This window comes from Ascaphus truei, chromosome 10, assembly GCF_040206685.1.
Source record: "Ascaphus truei isolate aAscTru1 chromosome 10, aAscTru1.hap1, whole genome shotgun sequence".
In the NCBI taxonomy this organism is placed as follows: Eukaryota; Metazoa; Chordata; class Amphibia; order Anura; family Ascaphidae; genus Ascaphus; species Ascaphus truei.
The window spans coordinates 28125484-28144607 of NC_134492.1; the positions used below are offsets into that span (position 1 = coordinate 28125484).

Genomic DNA, 19124 nt, shown 5'->3' on the forward strand with positions numbered 1-19124 from the left:
TGTGCAGGCTTATGATGCTTTGGCCAAAATATCTAACTAAAAAAACATATTTTATTATTAGTAGTATTAGCATTATTATTAGTACTGAAGCATTATTTCCTGTAATTATTACCATGTATGTTTTGTTATTTGGATGTAGCACTGGGCACCCCCTGTCGTTTGCTATATATATATATATATATATTATAAATTAACTAAGTGCACACATAAACACAATAAAACAATAATTGCAACGATAAATGCTGCCACAGTGTTATACTATACACAATAGTTATATATGGGGAAAACAAGAGGGAAACACAGGCGCAGGAAATCGTTAGATGTAATATATAAAATATATAAGAGAGAGCATGGAATTGAAACAATAGTTGGTATCTTGAAGATGATTTCTGAAATGAAGAGGCAGAGGCCCCAGCATGGGGTCGTAGGCTCCTTAAGGGCTGCAACGTCCTGATTGGCGAGAGCTGGGGTGGGGGGAAATCGGCTAACCCCCCTTCCCCCACGGAGTGGGGAAGGCTGTTTGTCCCCTCCCATGCAGGGGGAGGGGTGAGAGGGTATAAAGAGTGGGGCCCCAGGGGAGAGAGACAGAGCTAACGGAATTCCCACCCACCCATCCCCAATGTTTTGCTATTGTATTGAGCTGTTGGAATGTTATATTAACATGATTTGTATCACACAGGAGCAGTTTGTCTCCTCGTCACAGCGGAGCTGCCGCGCCAGCCAAGCTCAGGAGATGGAGAACGGGCGAGGACTTTAGGGTCCGTCCCTCAGCTGGAGCCCCTAGAACAGCGCGGCAGGCTGGAGGCGCCGGCTTTAGGGCCGGGCTGGCCTATGCCCAATCAACGCTGGTAAAAGGCTGGGCGCCAGCTTTAGGGCTGGGCCTAAGCTGACCCTAAGGGCGGGAGGGGGAGGGAAGCAGCCCAACATCGGCTGAATGAGGATCTCCCCCTCCCATCTTACAGTGCTTTGGGCGGGGGGAGGGAGCGCGGCCAATTGCTGGCTGCCTGGGCAAGGATCTCCCCCCCCCCATTCACATGCTATGGGCGGGGAGAGGGAGCGGGCAATCGCTGGCCGCTGGGCAAGGATCTCCCCCCCATTTTGCATGTATACTTGGCTGGCGGGCAGGCTGGTAGGATTTTAACAGCGGATGTTAAAATAAAGCTGTGACCTTTTCTTCCAACATTGTGTGGTTTCCATTATTTGGTTTAGCGTCACAAAGGAAGGGCGGCGCATAAAGCCTTTATGAATACAAAAGAGACAAAATATAGTGAAGCACGTTTTAGTAAAACAAATGCGCAACAGTAGACAGCTACTTACAAAGTAGCCAATAGTTTAGGCATGTAGGACACAATCGTTCCTCTCCTTCCTGCTACTCGGTCAGCTTGTCTACCGCTCTCCACGTGGGACGCCGTATATATCTCTGTCAGCCTTACACATTCACCTACCATTCAATGGAGGGTCTCACAAGCAGACCGAGTAGCAGGAAGGAGAGGAACGATTGTGTCCTACATGCCTAAACTATTGGCTACTTTGTAAGTAGCTGTCTACTGTTGCACATTTGTTTTACTAAAACGTGCTTCACTATATTTTGTCTCTTTTGTATTCATTTCAGAAATCATCTTCAAGATACCAACTATTGTTTCAATTCCATGCTCTCTCTTATATATTTTATATATATATTTTTTTTTTATTATTATTATTTCTCCTCTCTTTGCTGCATGCCCTGGTAGAGATGCTGGGCATTGACACAATAAATGAATGTATTAGCTTGTGTGAAACTAATCTGAGCTTCTGCCCAGCGCCTGCAATGCTTTCCCGTGTCCCCCTCCACCCCCTCCGATGCCCCCCGTGTGTTCTCTCACATACCAGGTTAAACGCGCCGACCCCCAGCTTTACTCCACCTTCAAAGTGACAGTGACTGTCCCCCTTGGCGTAGTTGGCGCACTGCTGCAGGCTGTGAAGTTCCCTAACAGAAGACGCACAACGATAAAGACAACATTTTACATCTCTGTAATGCAACTACACAACCTACCCCGGGCACACTTACTCGCCCTCTGAGCCAAGCGCCAGAAACCAATGTATTTTCATGCACTGCTCATGTCTCTCCCAACATACTTTGGGGTCTGGTTATTAACTTCCAGTTTCCTAAAGCCTTATGTGCTAAACAGTTTGCTGGCGCAGAGCGCAGATATATCTGGCAGCAAAAGGGTTAAGTAGGAAATGTATTAGGAAAGTGTGCCAGACGTGTCGCAAACTGGAGTATTGCCCAAAAAACATAGAAATTGCTTCATTTGACGGCATGAATGTGCCTCCTTATTGCTCCATTTGCAGCTTTTGGGATCGGGTATAGGAGTTAGAGCAGGTGGTGATCTGTATGGGGAGTTGGACTCACTAGTACGTCTGAGTTGGACTCACTTGTACGTCTGAGTTGGACTCACTTGTACGTCTGAGTTGGACTCACTTGTACGTCTGAGTTGGACTCACTTGTACGTCTGAGTTAGACTCACTTGTACATCTGAGTTGGACTCACTTGTACGTCTGAGTTGGACTCACTTGTACGTCTGAGTTGGACTCACTTGTACATCTGAGTTGGACTCACTTGTACGTCTGAGTTGGACTCACTTGTACATCTGAGTTGGACTCACTTGTACGTCTGAGTTGGACTTATTTGTACGTCTGAGTTGGACTCACTTGTACGTCTGAGTTGGACTCACTTGTACGTCTGAGTTGGACTCACTAGTACATCTGAGTTGGACTCACTTGTACGTCTGAGTTGGACTCACTTGTACGTCTGAGTTGGACTCAATTGTACGTCTGAGTTGGACTCACTTGTACGTCTGAGTTGGACTCACTTGTACGTCTGAGTTGGACTCACTTGTACATCTGAGTTGGACTCACTTGTACATCTGAGTTGGACTCACTAGTACGTCTGAGTTGAACTCACTAGTACGTCTGAGTTGGACTCACTTGTATGTCTGAGTTGGACTCACTAGTAAGTCTGAGTTGGACTCCCTTGTATGTCTGAGTTGGACTCACTAGTAAGTCTGAGTTGGACTCACTTGTATGTTTGGTAGCTGTTTCGGACCTTGATTCCCCCTTTGATAAAACTGACCATATTTTCATCCTGCAGTAAAAATAGAAAATAAAATGCTGTTATAATTACAGGAATATATGGGAATATTATGGAATTTGTGCTTATACAATGACATACTCAACAAAAAGATATTGGGAAAGAATAGGAAATCAAAATATTATTACATTAGTTGTATAATATTTTCATGTAACTCCTTTGATGCCAGAAGTGTGAGATTTGTACTGGTATATACTGTATCAGTGTTTTTAAACCAGGGTTCCAAGGAATACTTGGCTTCCCCGGGCATCCCTAAAGGGTCCCTGCAATTTTCAGGTCATTTGAAAATTGTACCAAATACAGTAGAATTTACAATGCATCTGATCTCAGACACGCTATTAGAGAGGGTTGGGGGTCCTTACAATGCATGTGATCTCAGACGCGCTATTAGAGAGGGTTGGGGTTCCTTACAATGCATCTGATCTCAGACGCGCTATTAGAGAGGGTTGGGGTTCCGCAGAATTCCACATAGGGTTCCTTAACCAAAAAAAGGTTGGAAACCACTGCACTATCTAGATATATTGCATGGAGGGGTCTGGAAGATGATTAATGAGTTAAACTATTATGAAGAATGAGTTAAATTATTCTCTGTTGTCCTGGGTACACGAACATTGAAATAAAAATAAAAAAGTGACACCTCTCAGACCTGCAGGAAGGTGAGGGCCGCTCTCTGCAGCAAACATTCGGCGTAGCATACCTCGGCGTGGATCTCCTCTGGGGAAGCAAAAGCAACGTGAGAAAGAAACACAATATCTGTCACTGCTGGTGTATTCTAAGCGGGGACAGAAAACAAAACAAGGTGACAACATTTTACAACATTTTACATCATCTCCGAATTGCAAAGAAGATAGAAAATATTTCTTCAATCCAAGTTCTAGTTCTGAGAGCGTGTGAGCCAGAGCGTTCAATTACAGGTAGGAGCTGCTCCCAGCTGAGGCTGAATATTGTGCATTTTGCTGGCACTGCTTGCCAGCTTCCTCGTGCAATTAGTTGCATGTAAATAAACGCTGATATTTACCTTCAGTGAATTGATCCAGACTTTGGCCGTGGACCAAATTGTTGAAAGAATCGGCCACTGTGGATTTCTTTCGAAATCTGGTGGGAAAAGGAAATATGCCCAAGTTAGACGGACACATGGAAGTGTATGCGGATATTTATACATACAAGGGCCTACCCTATAAAGTGCAAAACACGGAGCAGAAAAAAAAATCTTAACATGATCCTAAAAAGTGTATTAATTTGAGGGGCATGAATCAAATGATAATCGAGGTGCAGGACTGAACCCCATCTCATGAAACAGCAGGACCCAGGGAGATATAGATTTTATATATATATATATATATATATATATATATATATATATAATTTTACACACACTCACACTCCAAAGGGGTAACCAACCATCCCATACTCGGTGTAGAGCCTTCACTGAGTTCAAGCTAAGCCAGGTTTGAGGAAACGACCTATGCTTAGGATGTAGGGTGAACTAGGAGCAGGAGCGGACAGTCCCCATCAGACATCATGTCACCAGGCCCAAGAACTGCCCACCGACCGGGAGGACGGGATCTACGAGGAGTCTGTTAATAGGAGGGAATTGAGGAGAGAGGCCCCTGCCTTTCCTTGATTGGAAGGGACAGTCCTGATCCAGACACAGGTGTACGCCTCTACCAGGAAGCCCCCAAACACGCTTAAGGCCCCGGTTTTGCCAGACCTGGGATTGGACTTGCCAAAAGAGGTTTGAAGACGTCCAATAACAATAAACCCCTTTGTACTCTATATCATTTGGTGTTGCATTCCTTCCTTGTGCCACCCAACTGGAAAAGGAACAGGTGGCTCAACCTAGGGCTCCTTGTCAAGACTTCATATATATATATATATATATATCGAAATAATTGGCTTTGCCAATATATAGCCACTGTCTGGCTGTTCTCCTGTAGATACACAGCTGTTTTTGTCCTTACGGAGTGATGTTTCAGATCCCTTCAGCCCTGACATGGTTAATAATCTGTTGCTCGGTACTTGCCGCTGACAGACAGCCTGAGCCTCTTTCATGGTGTTCCCAGCATTCAGTATGTCCTGGGGGTCAAAGGTCATCATCGCCTGCATTTCCAACATGGTGGCATACGTCAGGGCATGGTACATGCTGTCCTTCGTCCTGTGTTGAGGGCAAAAAGGGTGACATGGCATCAGCAGTGAGAGTTAACGTGTGACACTTTTAGAAGTGGGCGAGTAGGCGACGTACAGAAGGAATCCCACCTGACGGATAAAGGTCTCACACCCTGTGTTCCCTCCTGGCTCCTGAGTTTCCTGCTGCAGGTTAAGGCTGAGTTCAGGGTGGCTGCTATGCGACGCGCGCGCACGTCTGTCGCAAGTTCGGGTTGTTCGGTGGGAGTGTTCAAACTGAAAACTCCACCGGCGGCAAAGTGCAACGTTGACGCTGCTACACTTAGCCGCTACAACCCGAAATTATATTTTGGGCGTCAGTCGCGTCACGTGTCGTGACACGTTCGCCCCCCGCCACGCCCCCAAACGCTGCGACCCAACTCCTGCAGCCTGGGCACAGATCGCCGGGCTGCAGGAGCACGCGGGGAGGGGTGGGGGGGCGCGCACAGACGCAAGCGTCCATAGCAGCCACCCTGAACTTGGCATAAGGGTCAGTTCCACTGACCGGCCCCTCACACAGATTCCATCCCCCTTAATGCGACAGTTCACATTGCGGGCGATTTTGTTAAAGGTTTTGTTTTTAGCTCACCAGAACAGGGGGGCTGCCCCAGAGCTTAATCGTCTCCCCTCCCCCAATGACCCCAAATTCAGATAAACCAAAAAAATATTTTACACATATTTTTTTTTTAAGAATTGCTGCTTTCAAGTAACCGTTTTACTTATAAAATGACTGTTTCCCTTTTCTTCCGGGTCTGATGACTTCAGTGTAGCAGCTGCTTCTGTTTATCTGTTTGACTAATGATGATTTCATAATTACATTGCAAACTAAGGACAAAAACACAACTAACAATTCACTTCTAGTTTGAAAGGACTGGCAAACAGTCTTAGGCTGAGTCCAGGCTCCCTGCTTGCTCGCTGAGGCGCGCTGAGGCACAGGGAAAGCAGGTGCTTTCCCTGGCCTTGCGGTTGCTTACCGCACGCGCCGTCAGCGGGCCTGCAGGTGGCGGGCCAGTGACGTCACCCTCATTGGGCGAACCGCTCACGTGACCAGCCTGTCTCGCCGGCAAGCGGGGGAATTTTAAATTCCCCAAAGACCTGCGCTTCCGCAAGCGCAGAAGCGCAGATGAGCCCCTGCTAAAGCCGCTCTAATTAGTAATATATTAGATTTAAGAAAGCTGCGTCTATTAAACAAATGGACTGGTTACATAGCTCGGGTCTCCTTGTTGGTTGTCTGATCAGCAGGGGACGTGCATAAATCTGATTACATTATTATTGGTTTAAAAAACAAAAATCCTATTCTAACATCAATCACAGAGATTTAACCCTCCACATCTCTCCGGGCCACAAACTCACACCTTTAAATTCTCTCTGATTCCCAGTAACGAACCCCTCTCCCCTCTGCTTGTCAGCATTGTTTTGGGGGAAATAGTCGCCGTTTACACAACTTTCCCCGTTCCTAGTCTTTTTCTTCGCAAAGAGTCTGAAATCTGCTGAACACAGGGTCTCTCCCTGCGTAAGGTCAGGGACAGGGTTACTCCGGGGTCAAAGGGCAGTAACAGGATTAAGGAGGTACACAGGCAGCAACCCACAGAGGATTTGGGGCACCATGTCACATTTTAGCTACCCCCCCCCCCTTTATAAAACTTGCCCTGACAACACCGATGGGCTTTTGATTTGCTCTCCATTCTTTGGGCTGAATGCCGAGAGTATCCAACTATAATCTAAAATTCTAACACATTTTCGGGTCATTACTTCCCCACCCAGAGTAACCTGTGTGAGATCCGGCGAGGGAGGCGCGGGGATAAACCTCCAGGCTCATTCCAGCAGAAGCACCCTGGGGTTTGGGTAAATACCTGTGACAATGCTGGGTGGGGATGTGACTGGGTGAGTCATGGAAGCAGAATACATCATGTGAAACAGGAGGAAGTGATAATAGCCCGGCCACACATTCCCCCATACACAGAATAACATATCCTATTACTATTATTATTACTATTATTATTATTATTATCATGGAGACTTGTGTCGGAAGGACAAACCTTCTTTTCTGCCTCACAAATGCCTGAATATTGGATATTTTGTTGGCTGTCCCTGAAACCCTGACTTTGATTTTCAGTGAATCTCACTTATTTTTACTTCCAGTATCATTTCCAAACAAGCCGTTTCTTTTCTTCATCCTTTGTTTGGATTGGATTGAAGCCCGTGCCTTCCAGCTCTGGGAACCCCCTGCCTTCCAGCTCCGGGGACCCCCTGCTTTCCAGCTCCGGGGAACCCCCTGCCTTCCAGCTCCGGGAACCCCTTGCCTTCCAGCTCCGGGGACCCCCTGCTTTCACCTCCGTAGGGGGTCCCGGGAGCCGCTTCACTCGGCTTGCAGGATTCCCCTTACGGCAGCGTTTCGAAGTGGGAGCTTTAAACCTCAGCTGGCTCAGCCGGAGCGGCTCCTGGCAACCCATACGGAGGCAAATGTCTCCGAAAGCAGGGGGGCCCCGCAGCCGGAATTAATAGGTTTCAGCTCCGGAAACCCCCTGCTTTAAACCCGGGTTAAAAAAAAACGGAAAAATAAAAAACGGCGTGAATTGCTCCTTTAAAGCAGCACATCCCCGCCCAGAAGCCGACGTGCGTTTAACTCCTATAATGTCAGCATCGTGGCGCTTGAGCACTCTTTTTAAACAAAAAAAAAGGTCTTAATCATCATTTTATTAAATGTATCTCTAGCTTCATGGTAACTGGGCTCCAGGGAGAACGTCATTTTAACATCCTGTGCACTTAAAATTTCAAGCGATGATTAAATCTACTGAACGAAGCATCAGATTAGAAAGGGAGAGAAAATATTTATTAGCGCCGCCCTGCTGCCTTAGGCTGCGCTTATAGTGCCGGCGACACGACGTCGCCTGAAAACAATAGCATTGCCGCCGTGGCAAGTGCTTATAGTAAGCGCGATGCGACGGCAGCAACCAAAAATTTGGAAGCCGATAAAATTAGATTTCTCAGGGGCTGTCGCCACATGTGACAGCCGCTGAACCAATCAATGGCCAGGTCGCCAGCGATGTCGCCGAAAGTAAAATTATAACTTTCGCGGGTGGCGACGGGTGACGTCACCCGTCGCGCGCACTATAATCGCAGCCTTAAAGTGTCATCTTTCAGCCCCTGATAATAATAATAATCCCCTGCTAGCCCCTCCAGTGGGCAAACGTATGGCAAGATCGCGTAGCCAGTAACACACATTGAGTGCTCAATGTCAGAGGAACATTCTGCAGCTCACCCAGGAATGTGAGATACTGTGTATCATTCAATGCAGCAAATGTGACCAAGGATGCTACACTGGTGAAACCAGCAAAAACTTCAAACACGAATGGACCTACACATTAGGGGACTAGACGTCCGGCTTTTTCTTGTTTGTCCCAGTGTTCCGAAATTTTAGCAAATGTCACGTTTTTTTGTTGTGCCGGCGGTCGCGCGGCCAAAACTTGCCAGCCGCGCCATGTGCGACATTTATCCCGGGAAAAATATAGTCACCCTATCTACACAGGCACACGATAACACACCGGGACGGGAGATACGGCATAGACACAAAATAACACAACATTTTGTGCACGTGCAAACGGCAAACACCCTTCGCGCATGTGGACGTTCGACCGCCAACTTGCCGGCTGCGGATGTTCAATGGGCGCTTGTCAGCCGCGCATGCACGATCGGCGTTTGCCCACAAGCGACCAGCAAGCGCGGGGGGGTGGGGGGGTAAACGGGATATTTTTTTCACAAGTCAGGACCTGGGACAAAGTCCAAAAATCCGGGACGCCTGGTCACCTTAAAGATACTGCCCTCCAGTGGGACATCACATCTCACGGCCAAATCATTCCATAAATGAGTTAAAAATCTGAATGGTTAAATGCATTCAAGAACGGAAAACATTTGAGCTCAAAATGCTAATGCTCTTTGACACTAAACCAAGAGGACTCAGTGCGGATATGGGGTTTCTTACACACGCCTAGTCTCTGGTAATGTTTCTCCTCCCTGCCCTCCTTTCTGTTAATTTGACTTTTCTGTCCCTTCTCCCCCCCTCACACTGCTGATGGATGAATGATCCTACATGCACTTTTCTCACTGTCCCCTTCATCCATGTACTGCCCGGCCAGTTTATTTACTATCCCCTCTGCCATGCCTCCTCCACACCTTCTGTCTTAGATTGTTATCTGGGTTTTTACATGCTGTTAAACTCACCACTTATAAACCATAACTGATTTAATGTGTGGTTGCACACTATCCCAGCTTCACTTTGCAAAGCTACAGCAGGATAACCAGCCTGACTCTGAGACTCAAAAGGTGGAACAGCTGTCTGTGAGTTGGGCTACTGGCTGTGCTGAAAAGCTGTGTAATACGGCAGGCTGAAGCTTACACGGGTCAATGTTAAAACGGATTTGAAGCAAAAGGTGACACTGTGTGCACATTTGCATGTCATTTCCCAGAATCCCTAGCTGCAGCGGTAGCACTGTATGCAAAGAGATAATGGTGAAAAGCAGGGTTGCCGACCTGAGACATGTGAATGTGCTCACAAGTGAGATTTGTATGTGTGGTTAAACGCCTGGAATATTTAGTAAATCAGGATCGCCTGACCCGAGAGAGAACTTTTGAAAGCTTGTCTCATAATATATCAATTGTTAGTCCAAATAAAAAAGGTATCACCTAATACTGCAGTACTCATTTTTATCCAGAGAGAGAAGCTGTAATAAGGAGAGGGTCCGTACTTGGCGCGTAGGTGGGACAGGGCCTCCTGGAAGTTGTTGCTCAGAAACAAATCCAGAGCGGTCATACACTCGCTGAGTGACGTCTTCAGGTCCAAGTCCGGCTGTCTGTGAGAGACACAAAACACGTCAGAACATCTCACCATTCCCTTCCATCTCTCAGAGCTACAATGTGAAGCATTTCCCACATATAAAGTACCAGCAACATCACAGGGTAATACAAGTAGTGATACATTTGCATTCAAGTATGGAAGACTTGGAAATAAATCCCTTTTCTTGGAGAAGTCTATGAAAGTCGTGGTCGCCATCCTCCGGGGGCCATTCCCATAAACATTGCAACAATATTGCTTTTCCAACTCGCAAGCTATTGGATAATATGACACAGTGACAGTGACAGTGGGAGACAGAGAGACAAAAAGGGAAAGAGAGAGAGACAAAAAGAGAGACAAAAAGAGAGAGACAAAGAGAGAGACAAAAAGAGAGACAAAAAGAGAGAGAGAGAGAGAGAGAGAGAGAGAGAGAGAGAGAGAGAGAGAGAGAGAGAGAGAGAGAGACAAAAAGAGAGAGAGAAAGATAGAGAGACAAAAAGAGAGAGAGACAAAAAGAGAGAGAGACAAAAAAAGAGAGAGAGAGAGAGAGAGAGAGAGACAAAAAGAGAGAGACAAAGAGAGAGAGAGAGAAAAAGAGAGAGAGAGACAAAAAGAGAGACAAAAAGAGAGAGAGAGAGAGACAAAAAGAGAGAGAGAGACAAAAAGAGAGAGAGAGACAAAAAGAGAGAGAGAGACAAAAAAAAGAGAGAGAGAGCGACAAAAAGAGAGAGAGAAAGCGACAAAGAGAGAGAGAGAGAGAGAGAGAGAGAGAGAGAGAGAGAGAGAGAGAGAGAGAGAGAGAGAGAGAGAGAGAGAGAGAGAGAGAGAGAGAGAGAAAGTGATATTATTTGGTAACAATGAAAGCAAAATAAACTCAGGGGTAAAAACCTCTTCTAAGGCGCTGACCCGCGCTGACACTTGTCAGTGAGCCCCTGCAGCCGCAATGAGAGCGGCTTTAGCAGGGGCTCGCGCACGCGTTTGCAGGCGTGCGGAGGCGTAGCTCTTAAAAATTTTTTCGTTTCGGAGCTCACAGGAGCGCAGGGCCGGTCACGTGAGCGGTTCGCCCAATGAGGGCGTACCAGCTCCGTGACGTCACTGACCCGCCCCCGGACGGCGCGCGAACTAAGGCAAAGGAAAGCACACGCTTTCCCTCAGCCTCAGCGCGCCTCCGCACGGCTGGAGTCACCATGGACTCAGCCTAGCGCTGCAGAAACGGCATCGAAACCTCCCAGACGGGAATAGATTTAGATTTTTACTGTTCAGGAATATTCCCTGTGACGTGAATTCTGCAGGAATACAGTTACTGTTTTACTCTCCGTGGACTGAAAGAGCATCTTAGTGGTATTGCCGCAGCCTTTGAAGTGGTTCAGATCCCAGCGTTAGCTCCTTGTGAACTTGGGCAAGTCACTTTATATCCTGTGCCTCAGGCACCAATATTAGAGTGCCAGCTTTTTTCAGGACAAAGACTCGTTGTACCAGCGGAATTCTACGTACTGCGCCGCGTATGTCAGCGATACACAAGAGCAAATATTCTATATTCAGCAGCAGAATAGCGTGTACATCACAAGCGCGGCATGAGCAAATATATCTTAGAGTTTCCTGGAACAGCTGGAAGTCCCACCGATGGGAGAGTGCGGGGTAATTAAGGCTGGATAAAAGGAAATCAGTCTTCTGAATGTCATTTTGTTCCAATATCATAAGATACACTTGAAAAGAGACGGGAGCACCTTTATCTGTGCGGTGCTTCACACGCAGCCGCCTGTGGGGAGAAATCCTGGTATATTTGAGGCACTTTTAAGAATAAAATCCTCTACTACTCTGAATGTTTGAACCGTAGCCCTGATCACTGCCACCTTGGAATCTCTGAAGCTGCTGAGGAAACGCAGCATTCACTCTACATTCTAAGTTCTTAGACTCTGAAAAACAGTGTAATATTGAAACAGACCATGAACTCAGTAGAGAAGGTGTTACACCGCTGACTGCACCTTTAAAGGTGACACTCTAATGTGCAGGAGGTGAGAAATGAAGCAGCTGCTGCTGTGTGTGTGTGTGTGTGTGTGTGTGTGTATGTGTGTGTGTGTGTGTGTGTGTGTGTGTGTGTGTGTGTGTGTGTGTGTGTGTGTGTGTGTGTGTGTGTGTGTGTGTGTGTGTGTGTGTGTGTGTGTGTACGTGTGTGTGTGTGTGTATACGTACGAGTGTGTGTGGTTTCAGGAGAAAGAAAAATGCCAGCCCAGCGTAAGTAAGGGAATCATTGCACCTTAATGCACAGGTCCTGATACACAGCCTAAATATACACACAGATGTATAGAACATTTTTGCACGAATACTAAGTTAGGGCAAAAGATTACTTTATTACATCCAAAATGCACACCGGCCTGACGTTTCAGTCCCCAGGAGGACCTTCTTCAGGAGCCTTGTGGATCTATATATATAGGCAGCCGAAACATTGGGCCAATAAAATAAATGTGTACACATATTTGTGATGTGCCTAACCCTTTGTTATTTCTGTACAGTATTGTATAGGTACTCTGATAGCAGCGCCCTAAACTTTTTGCCCTAATCTTATTGCATCTTGTGTCTGGTGTGCTTGGCTACCCTCTTGTTCCACATATACACACACATCTAGCGATACACACACAGGCCCACAAATGCTAATACACATATACACTGCTGACATTGCTTTTGCTTCAATGGGTGCAATTTAATTTGGTATTTAATTTACTTATTAAAAAGCAGATCCTTTCCTAGGCCCGTTTCCAAACACACTGATGGTAACCCCATCAGTTTACCCCAGCTAGATGTTACATGGTTGAGTGCTTTCATTGTTGCTCAGTGGGACTGCAGTCTCAGCCATACAGACACACGAGGCATAAAAGCACCGGAGCAGGTTTGCTGTTCCTGTTCTGCTCTGTTAGCTATAAAAAGTCACTGAATAAAACCAGTCTGTCCAGTTCTCAGTGAAAGCCTGACGCAGCGCTGTGTCGGACTGTCCCACACAGCGGGGGAATGTTACTGCGCAATCACTGGCTATTAGTTACATGACAATTCTAACACAGGATTCCTGCCCTTGGGAAATACAGGTCAAGGGAAAAGCATCTCACAGTTCAGGGATTGGTGGGATTCGGGATGTGTTAGTGACGCGATCACTTTTTATTTATTTTACGCCAAATCCAGGTCAGTGTGAGAATGATCCAGGCCGGGCTTTCTTCCCACCTTATTACACCAGGACATGGGAATACAAAGCCAGGAGTGGTTCATTATCCAAGTGACCTGGAGTCATTGCACAATATAAAGCAACATTCTGTATTCATATCTTTATATAGCGCCCAGAGTGTACTCAGCGCTTTACAAAGACAATACAGTGCAGGGAATTATAATACAATGAGTGATACAAAGTCAGACAATAGGAAAAGAAATTCCTGCCCCGGAGAGCTTACAATCTATGTCAATGTTTGTTATTAGGATAGGGTTTATAATCGCTCAACAGATACATTAGAGATACATAATAACAGCAAACCCATGCCTGCCATTTATTATTATTACAGGATTTTGTCTGATTTTGCCTCAAAACGCCTTCAAATTGCAGTCCCAGCAATAGTTAGAGCAGGAGTGAGCAACTCCAGTCCTCAAGGGCCTCCAACAGGTCAGGCGCTTCCGCACAGGTCGCTCAATTAGTGGCGCAGTCTTCGGCTGAGCCACCTGTGCTGAAGCAGAGATATCCTTAAAACCTGACCTGTTGGTAGCCCTTGAGGACTGGAGTTGGCCACACCGGAGTTAGACACTTGTAAGTCCATAAAGCACACGCAGCATCAAATCCCACAGAAAATATATTATACAATATTCACTGTTTAAGTTACAACAGATCATATCAATATAAAAATCACCGCAAGAATGCTGCAGGGATTGCAACGTTGCTGTGATCTGGACTGGATTATCGGGATAGACAATGGCAGCCATATTTAAATGGGCCTCATAAAAATGTATTTCACATCAGTATTTCTTATACATTATGCGTTTTGTGGGAGGACTTCACGTTGCAGTTTGGGATCAAGAGGAAAAGTAATTATGGAGATAAAAATAGTTGTTAATCATGTTTGTGGCAGCGAATGTTAAACGTTACACAACAGTGTTGCACAGATCTGGCTGAGATAAGATGAGAATATCTCTTCATGGATCGCTTGTTCCTCTCCCAGTTTCAATTCCTTTTGTACTGTATTTCTCTCATCAACTCTGCTGGGAGGATTTTCATGTATCCACTGCCCTTTCAATGAATAATTAGCTACGTGTTAGGGAAGAGCAATAGAGAGCAGTTCTATGCAAAGAGTTATGGGAGGTTATATGGGGTAATAGGAGGAGTTATATGGGGTAACGGGAGGAGTTATAGGAAGTGGTTATATGGGGTAATAGGAGGAGCTATAGGGAGCAATAGGAGGAGTTATAGGAAACAGTTATATGGGGTAACAGGAGGAGTTATAGGAAGTGGTTATATGGGGTAACAGGAGGAGTTATATGGGGTAACAGGAGGAGTTATAAGAAGTGGTTATCTGGGGTAACAGGAAGAGGTATAGGAAGAGGTTATATGGGGTACTAGGAGGAGTTATAGGGAGCGGTTATATGGGGTACTAGGAGGAGTTATAGGGAGCGGTTATATGGGGTACTAGGAGGAGGTAAAGGGAGCGGTTATATGGGATACTAGGAGGAGTTATAGGGAGCGGTTATATGGGATACTAGAAGGAGTTATAGGGAGCGGTTATATGGGGTACTAAGAGGAGTTATAGGGAGCGGTTATATGGGGTACTAAGAGGAGTTATAGGAAGCGGTTATTTTAAACAATAGAAGGAATTACATGACAAATATTAAAAGATTAAATAAATTCTACGTTTTAGGCTATAATTTTTCTCCCTTTATTCTGAGACAATAAAAAAAAAACATCCTGTCTGCGATAATGTGAATTTCAGACTAATGGTTCCAGGTCCAATGTAAGTGAGAGTATCAGGTCCAATGTAAGTGAGAGTATCAGGTCCAATGTAAGTGAGAGTATCAGGTCCAATGTAAGTGAGAGTATCAGGTCCAATGTAAGTGAGAGTATTAGGTCCAATGTAAGTGAGAGTATCAGGTCCAATGTAAGATTCCTAACAAATGATGCAGCCACAAGAGGAAAGAAACATCGAGTTCTATGCAGGACCCCCAGGTACTGTACATCCCACAGGACAGCTTTGGGGGACCCTGCACAGAATGACTGTATATTTGGGGTTCCTTAGCTTCTCGGCCAGCTAAGAATATAGAGGCTGTGTGTAGGGTTGCCAGGTGGCTTCTCCATAAATACTGGGCACAATGGTGAAAAATGCAGCGCACTTGATATACACACACGCACACACCTCTCTGCTCCATGCTGTTTTCTCCTCTCCTTGACCCCACTCCCAGCATTACCCAGCAGCCAATCAGGATGTAGGAAGCTGCCCAGCCTCCTAGGAACAGCCCTGCTCTGGGAAATCCCACGGCCCCCCAAGCCGGTCAGCTCACTACGTCCAAATACAGGACAGTCCGGTTCAAAACTGGACACCAGGCAACCCTACGTGACTACTCTCCTTATATGAAAATGACAGCTAAGTGTGCAGGGAATTCATTAACCGTTTGTACAAAACACTGACACTTGGAAATACATTTTACACGTCTATAAGCATCGGCTTGTGATCATGGGGCAGTTATAGGAAGAATTAACAGGTCCACATTACAGAACGATTATAATAACACTCTGGGTGCATCTCTGCTTTCTGTTTCATGTGCATCAAAAACCTCCACTAAACCCCCTACATTCTGCATGAAGACCCTTGTATGCAGGTATATAACAATGTAGCTCAACTCATATTTGCGAAAACGCAATTAAAAAAAGATAATGATGTTTAGGTGTGTGGGTGCTCTTTTTAACCTCTTTCTGTTAATGCCGGTACTCTGATCATCCTCCAGCAATCAGCCAAACTTCAATTCCGGATGATTCGGTGAACGGAGGAGAGATAGGACGAATGAGTGAGGGGATCCCCTGAATTAGTTCCCCTCTAATAGATTGCATAATTGTAAATGCTAATTTTTTTTGGTCTTTTTGTTACTGGCAAATGGTGGACATTTTATTTGATTCCTCTGGCAGCCAACGGGTAAATTGGTTATTTGCACCTCAGCCCTCAGGACTTCCACTATTTATAAGGATTAACACCTTCTGCTCATTGGATTGCTTCCATAAACCCATTATTTGTATGTCAGGGCCTAACCCCCCTACAGGGCGGCAGCAGCAGGACAGCCACATCCCCAGCAAAGGTACAAACATATGTTCTGGATCAGATACAGAGATAAAATACATTAGGGTTATTCTTTAATGCCTTGTACCCAGCTCAGAATACAGCGGGGTACAGGGATAAGAGCCAGTGTCAGAGGTGCAACTAAAAAGTAGTGGTACTGTGCATCATTGCAGGAGCGGATCATTTAGCAGAGGTTACGGCTGGATTTGTGTTATTGGAGTTGAAACGGAGAGAGCAGATCTTGTTAAAAAACAAAAACAAACAAAGTTCTAGTTCAGGTTTGCAAATAAAAGGCTTCGTCATCATTATCAGGATTACACTTCACCCGCTGCACAGACCCCACCCCCTTCCCCCCAGAGGTACCAGGGAATGCCTGCCCCGAAGAGCTTGCAGTCTAAATAGTATGAGCAGAACATACCCGGATATCATGCACAGAGTACATCACTTGGTGAGTGGGAGGTGGAAATTGCTGATATCAGGTTATTTAAATGGACACAAAAAAAAATGTACTCAGGCAGACCCCAACCTCGTTAATTCTGGGGGGGGCTGGGGGGGGTTTCCTTTACTTTTTTCTCATTTTGTTTCATATAATAAAATGGGCAAAGAAACCAGGACTTCCCACGAGAGAGAATGGCAGCCATATTATGCACCCCCACAAAAACATACAAGTGCAAGAAGGATTGACAGACCACCGCACCCTTTAGGGTTAACCCAGGGGGTTCTCAACTCCGGTCCTCAAGATCTCCCAACGGGTCAGGTTTTAAAGGATATCCCAGCTTCAGCACAAGTGGCTCAATCAGTGGCTCGGTCAAAGATGGAGCTACCTGTGCTAGAGCAGGGACAGATTGAGCCACCTGTGCTGAAGCAGGGATATCCTGAAAAACATGACCATTGGAGAACTGGAGTTGAGAACCCGTGTCACCTCTGGTGCTGAATGGGTTACAAAAGTGATCTTCTCCATAAGTGTAATATATATATAATATATATACACATACTGTACATACATACATACATACATACTCACCCTCCACCTGTGCCACTGGACATCCTGATCCGCGGGCCGGGCAGCTGTGTGAGAAGCAGCAGAATCCCCCAGATGTGTGGAGCTCAGAGCACAGACAGGAGCAGCGCAGGGACGGAGTGACAGTCACAGTGAGCAGGGCAGGGCTGACACTGCCTTCCCCTGCACGCACTCATTGGCTGTTACCTTGTAGTTAGCAGCCGGCCTCCCAGACGTGTCCCTGTAATAACAACCCGTGGCCTCTTCATCCTGTACATTGTAAACAAAGGAGCCACTCGAGTCTGTGACAGTGAACACCAGTGCCATTCCCTGCCCCTAAGTGTGATAGTACTAGGGCAGAGGTGGGCAACTCCGGTCCTCAAGGGCCCCCAACAGGTCAGGTTTTCAGGATATCCCTGCTTCAGCACAGGTGGCTGAATCAGTGGCTCAGTCTTTGATTGAGCCACCTGTGCTGAAGCAGGGATATCTTGAACACCTGGTGGTGGCCCTTGAGGACTGGAGTTGCCCACCCCTATACTAGGGGCACAGAGATGGTACTACTGAGACGGTCATATTTATGCTTTGTTATATTTCTCTTTTATTGTACTGCGCCACAGAATCTGTTGGGGCCAAATAAATAATAATAAAATAACTCTCCCGGATGCAAAACTGGTGCAAAGGGAATCGGAAAATGCCCAGTGAGCGGTTTGGATAAATAACTTCCCCTCCTTCCCATTTATTGTTACCCAAGTCTTGCAAAACACGTGCAAAAAGCAGGAACAAGAGCCCACGTATAAATACACATGAATGTAATGAGCAATATGTATATACAGTATGCATATACAGTATAGTAGGGGTTTCCGTGGGATAGCGCAGGGTGGGCACTATTGCAGCTTGTAGAATAAGGGGTGGGGTATGAGTGATGGTCCCATAGCGGGACTAATGGATTTTCTATATACTGTATTTAGCTTGAAATCATTGAACACGTTAGGAAGTGAAGCGAGGCCCTTCATACAGAGTATACAGTGTGTGCGGAGTGTAATTACTGACATACAGTATGACACAGAGGCTTGTGGTAATTACAGACACGAGGGGAAATTCTAATGTGATCCCATTCACCAGCAGATATGAGGGTCCCACAACACATTGCTACACACGCACGTACATATACACAGTGCTCTGCACACGCACACACATGTACATATACACACTGCTCTGCACACACACACACAGCTTTACACACACCTACATATACACATTGCTCTGCGCACATGTATGTACATATACACATTGCTCCGCGTGCACACACACACACTAAGAGAGAGCTAGGGTGCTAAAGAGGGTGAGATAGTATAAGCACTGCTCTGCGCACACTCTGCAGTCATGTATGCACAATGCTCTAACACACACATGTATATGCACTGCTCTGCGCACACACAAACACATCACTCGTGTATACTCACTGCTCTGCACACACATATAGCTCCAATGTATACACACTGTTCTGCACACACACAGCACTCATGTATACGCACTGCTCAGCACACACACAGTACAGGCATACCCCGGTTTAAGTACACTCACTTTAAGTACACTCGCGAGTAAGTACATCTCGCTCAATAGGGAAACACCAGATCACGCATGCGCCAGTCAGCACGTCCTGAACAGCAATACCGGCTCCCTACCTGTACCGAAGGTGTGCACAAG

At 46.1% G+C, this 19124-nt stretch overlaps 1 protein-coding gene across 4 annotated transcripts in view; it reads right to left on the minus strand.

The window, feature by feature from the left end:
• TTC39A (tetratricopeptide repeat domain 39A) overlaps positions 1–17593 on the minus strand; it is a 31728-nt gene extending 14135 nt beyond the window's left edge. The window contains exons 1-7 of one of the 4 annotated variants that reach the window (XM_075616313.1): positions 17442–17592; positions 10039–10143; positions 5154–5285; positions 4149–4225; positions 3777–3844; positions 3060–3124; positions 1867–1966 (exon numbers count right to left, since the gene is read on the minus strand). In XM_075616313.1, the coding sequence (XP_075472428.1) occupies positions 1867–1966; positions 3060–3124; positions 3777–3844; positions 4149–4225; positions 5154–5285; positions 10039–10143; positions 17442–17464 (570 nt within the window). In that variant the 5' untranslated portion in view covers positions 17465–17592. Of the gene's footprint in view, positions 1–1866; positions 1967–3059; positions 3125–3767; positions 3845–4148; positions 4226–5153; positions 5286–9976; positions 10144–17441 lie in introns of those variants that run through there. The other 3 variants (XM_075616315.1, XM_075616314.1, XM_075616316.1) reach the window with 3 other exon arrangements.
• Positions 17594–19124: the final 1531 nt, after the last annotated feature.